The sequence below is a fragment of the Plectropomus leopardus genome, unplaced genomic scaffold (assembly GCF_008729295.1).
Source record: "Plectropomus leopardus isolate mb unplaced genomic scaffold, YSFRI_Pleo_2.0 unplaced_scaffold939, whole genome shotgun sequence".
Lineage (NCBI taxonomy): Eukaryota > Metazoa > Chordata > Actinopteri > Perciformes > Serranidae > Plectropomus > Plectropomus leopardus.
The window spans coordinates 1-4,219 of record NW_024703560.1 but is presented as its reverse complement, the minus strand read 5'-3'; the positions used below and the strand labels follow the sequence as shown (position 1 = coordinate 4,219).

At 39.2% G+C, this 4,219-nt stretch overlaps 1 protein-coding gene across 1 annotated transcript; it reads left to right on the top strand.

The window, feature by feature from the left end:
• Positions 1-1,708: 1,708 nt before the first annotated feature.
• LOC121940769 (ketohexokinase-like) lies at positions 1,709-4,213 on the top strand (the record flags this gene model as incomplete). The annotated part of the gene is made up of 3 exons (XM_042483466.1): positions 1,709-1,825; positions 3,513-3,647; positions 3,950-4,213. Coding segments are annotated over 3 exons (391 nt in total), but the record flags the coding sequence as incomplete, so codon positions are not given.
• Between the last annotated feature and the right edge of the window lie 6 nt (positions 4,214-4,219).

Genomic DNA, 4,219 nt, shown 5'->3' with positions numbered 1-4,219 from the left:
CACACAGGCTAATGTTAACACAGGCTAATGTTAACACAGGTTAATGTTAGCACACAGGCTAAAGTTAACACAGGCTAAAGTTAACACAGGTTAATGTTAGCACAAGCTAATGTTAGCACACAGGCTACTGTTAGCACACAGGCTACTGTTAGCACACAGGCTACTGTTAGCATAGGCTAATGTTAACATACAGTGTAATGTTAGCACACAGGTTACTGTTAACACAGTCTAATGTTAACACACAGTCTAATGTTAGTTTAGTTCAGTTTATTAAGTTTATTTGATACAAGGACAATGTACAGAATAACATTAGTCTCAGAAGAGAAAAGATGCTTTGTACCAGATTTAGTTTACTAACTAATTTCCATCTGTACTGTCCCTGGGCAGTAAAATACAGATCATACCAACAGCAACAGTCACACATGCACACACACACACACACACACACACACACACATATAATAAAATAAAAAGATACTAAAATAACATGTTTCCCAGAGTTCTTGAAAACTTTTTGGGCTGAAAAATGTATGCGTACAAGACTGGTTCCTTAAAATCCATATTTTGATTTAGTGGGAGAAAATATGGAAGTCTGTGCAAAGTTTCTGATTAGTTGGGAGATTGTTTCATGCTTTTATGGCTTTAAAAGAAAATGCAGATTGAGCAGAAGCGGAGCCACATTTATGGATACGGCAATTTCTGCTTGAGGAAGACCTTGATGCTCCGCTCGAGTGCTCAGAGTTGAACAAAGCTCTTTAAAGGTGGGGGGGCAGCATTATGAATTATCTTATGGACTAAGCGAACATCTGAACACAGAATTAAAATTTCAAAGGTTAACATTTTATATTTAACAAAAATATCACAGTGATAACAGTGTTGTGGTTTCCTGTCTAAAATTTTCAGGGTTTGTTTGTGACCTGATGGGTTTTAAGACAGTCTTGTTCACGTGGGACCAGTAAGATATACAGTAATGTAAATTTTAAAAAAAATCACTGCATTCAAATACATTTTTGACGCTCCAACTGTTAATGAATTCCTCGTGTCTAAAGTTTGCTATGTTATACTTCAATGTATGGCACAACTTTTTTAATGTGGGAGTCTAGTCATAAAAAAATGAGTCACTATTTACAGACATCTCCTTCCTGATGTAAGTCAATGGGGAATCAAGTGTGAATCACGTGACCGACTCGAACGCTGTAATTCCACTTTCGGCCACTATGCAAATCTTACAACAACGCAAGGCACGCTTCCTGGAGGCTTGAGCCAGATGCATCAACACGGTCGCCATCTTGTAGCGGGGCTTCTGACCGGCGGTCAGACGCTGCCTGACCGTATCAGCATCTGGACTGTGTAAAAATGCCGGGGTTTTTTGTTTGTTTTTTTAAATAATTTTAAATAAATTAAATGTAATGCCGATGTTGATCACTGTCATGGATAACCATGCATCCTTTAGTCATTTGTTTTCACCTGTAAAAAAATTTGTATTTACACCGTGCTAAAAAGTGCTTACAATATATATACATATATAAACACATAAAAGAAAAATAAATTAAATAATTCAAGATGGCAGCTGTGCTGTTGCATCGTTCCAATTGAATAGAGCAGAGAAGGTGTGATGTCATCGATTATACAGTGATGTCACTCATGATGCAGTGATGTCATGGATGATGTCATCGTTGATGCAGTGATGTCATCACTCTGTCTGCAGGTGTTTGTCGCAGCGCTGGCAGCGAGGAGGAAATGCATCCAACTCGTGCACGGTGCTGTCGCTGCTCGGAGCGCAGAGCGCCTTCATGGGCTCACTGGCTACTGGACCAGTGGCCGAGTGAGTGCTGATCAATACATTTACCAATACATTAATCAATACATTTACCAATACATTAACCAATACATGTACCAATACATTAATCAGTGCATACGAACACATTTATTAATACATGAATCAATAATTTACCAATACAATAATCAACACATTTACCAATACATTTATCAATATATTTATCAACACATTTGTCAATACATTTACCAATGCATTAATCAATATATCAATGAATAGTTACCAAAAGATTTATCAATACATCTACCAATACATTAAATAATTAATACACATGAATAATACATCAATAAATACATTAATCAATACATTTACCAATACATGAATCAATATATTAACCAATACATTTACAAATACATTTATCAATACATTAATCAGTAGTTAAAAACACATTTACCAAAACATTAATAAATACATATGAAATTGTTAATTAATACATTAATCAAAACATTTATCAACACATTAATCAACACATTTACAATATGTTTACAAATGCATTAATCAATACATTTACAATATGTATACCAATGCATTAATCAATACATTTACCAATACATTAATCAATACATTTACCAAACAATTACTCAATACATTTATCAATACATTAATCACTGCATTTACCAGTACATTAATCAGTACAGTATCAAAATATTTATCAGTACATTTTCCAATACATATGAAAACATCAATAAATAATCAGTTAATCAATACATTTACCCATACATTTGTCAGTACATTAATCAATAGTTACCAGTACATTAATCAATACCTATGAATATATTAATTTATACATTAATCAATACATTGTCCAATACATTAATAAATAGGTTAAAGAATAACTGGTTGAGGGTATTTTAATACATTTACTGTGAGACCTGAACAGGATGGACGATTCAATCCGTCCAGACAGAGACAGAGACAGACAGAAAGAGAGAGACGGAGGGACAGAGACAGACAGACAGAGAGAGACGGAGGGACAGAGACAGACAGACAGAGAGAGACGGAGGGACAGAGACAGACAGACAGAGAGAGACGGAGGGACAGAGACAGACAGACAGAGAGAGACTGAGGGACAGGGACAGACAGACAGAGAGAGACTGAGGGACAGGGACAGAAAGACAGAGAGAGACTGAGGGACAGGGACAGACAGAGAGGCAGAGAGAGGGACAGAGACACAGAGAGACAAATGGAGACAGAGAGAGAGTAAGAGAGACAGAAAGACATAGAAACAGAGAGACAGAGACGGATGTCATGTGAGGTTACTGTCTTCCTCAGAGAGGCATTTAAGTTCAATATCTGTCTCTCTCTGTCTGTCCCTCTGTCTGTCTGTCTGTCTGTCTCCGTCTGACTCCTTTCTTTCTCCTTGTTTTCTTGTCTCCTGTCTCTCTCTTTGTTTCCTTGTCTCCTGTCTTCTGTCTCCAGGCTCTGTCCTTGAATCATTGTCTCCCGTCTCTGTCCTTGTTTCCTCGTCTCCTATCTCTGTCCTATCTCCTGTTTTTCTCTCCTGTTAGATGTCCTCACTGAGGACAACCTGATCAGTTTAAGGGTTGTGTTACCATAAAGACACAGAACAGTTTGCTGTCTGTAGTTTTATTTTGGAGAGCAGAGATGTTAAACAGTTTCCTGTCTGTAGTTTTATTTTGGAGAGCAGAGATGTTAAACAGTTTCCTGTCTGTAGTTTTATTTTTGAGGATTTTCAGAAGTACCAAATCGATGTGTCTCTGGTGTCTGAGCACGCTCAGTGTGTCCTTCCAGCCTCTGTGGTCATCAGCAACATCAGCACAGGAAGCCGCACCATCCTGCACATGAACAGGTGTGAACAGGTGGGGACAGGTGGGGACAGGTGGGGACAGGTGGGGACAAGTGTGAACAGGTGCTAAAGGGTGTCATCAGGTGTGAACAGGTGTCTGTGTGTGTGTGTGTGTGTGTGTGTGTGTGTGTGTGTGTGATTGTCTCACTAACTGCGTCTTTTTCAGGAACAGCAGCAGCGGCGTTGTCCCCGATCAGCTCTGAGCTTGTTTCCTGTTCCAACAACGAGGTCGCCATTTTCTGTCAGTGCTTTTATTTTATTTTGACAGAGTTGATTTGAAGCTGTTTCCTGTCTCTCTCTGTCAGTTTCATCATGGCTGACTTCTCGCGGCGAGCAGTTGATGTCTCAGCGGTGGTTTGGAAGGTTGAAGGTCAAACCCCGTCTGCGTGTTGTGTTGTTTGTCCGTCCAGTGGATCTCGAACCGTCGTTCTCTCTGACACGTAAGACGACCTGATAACCGGCAGGCGCCACACAGCGTTTACTAAACACCTCATTATCAATGTGACCTCGTAACCATAGAGACGGGCGTGACATCGCTCCTATGAATCAGATAATAAATCAGTCAGCAGGAGTCC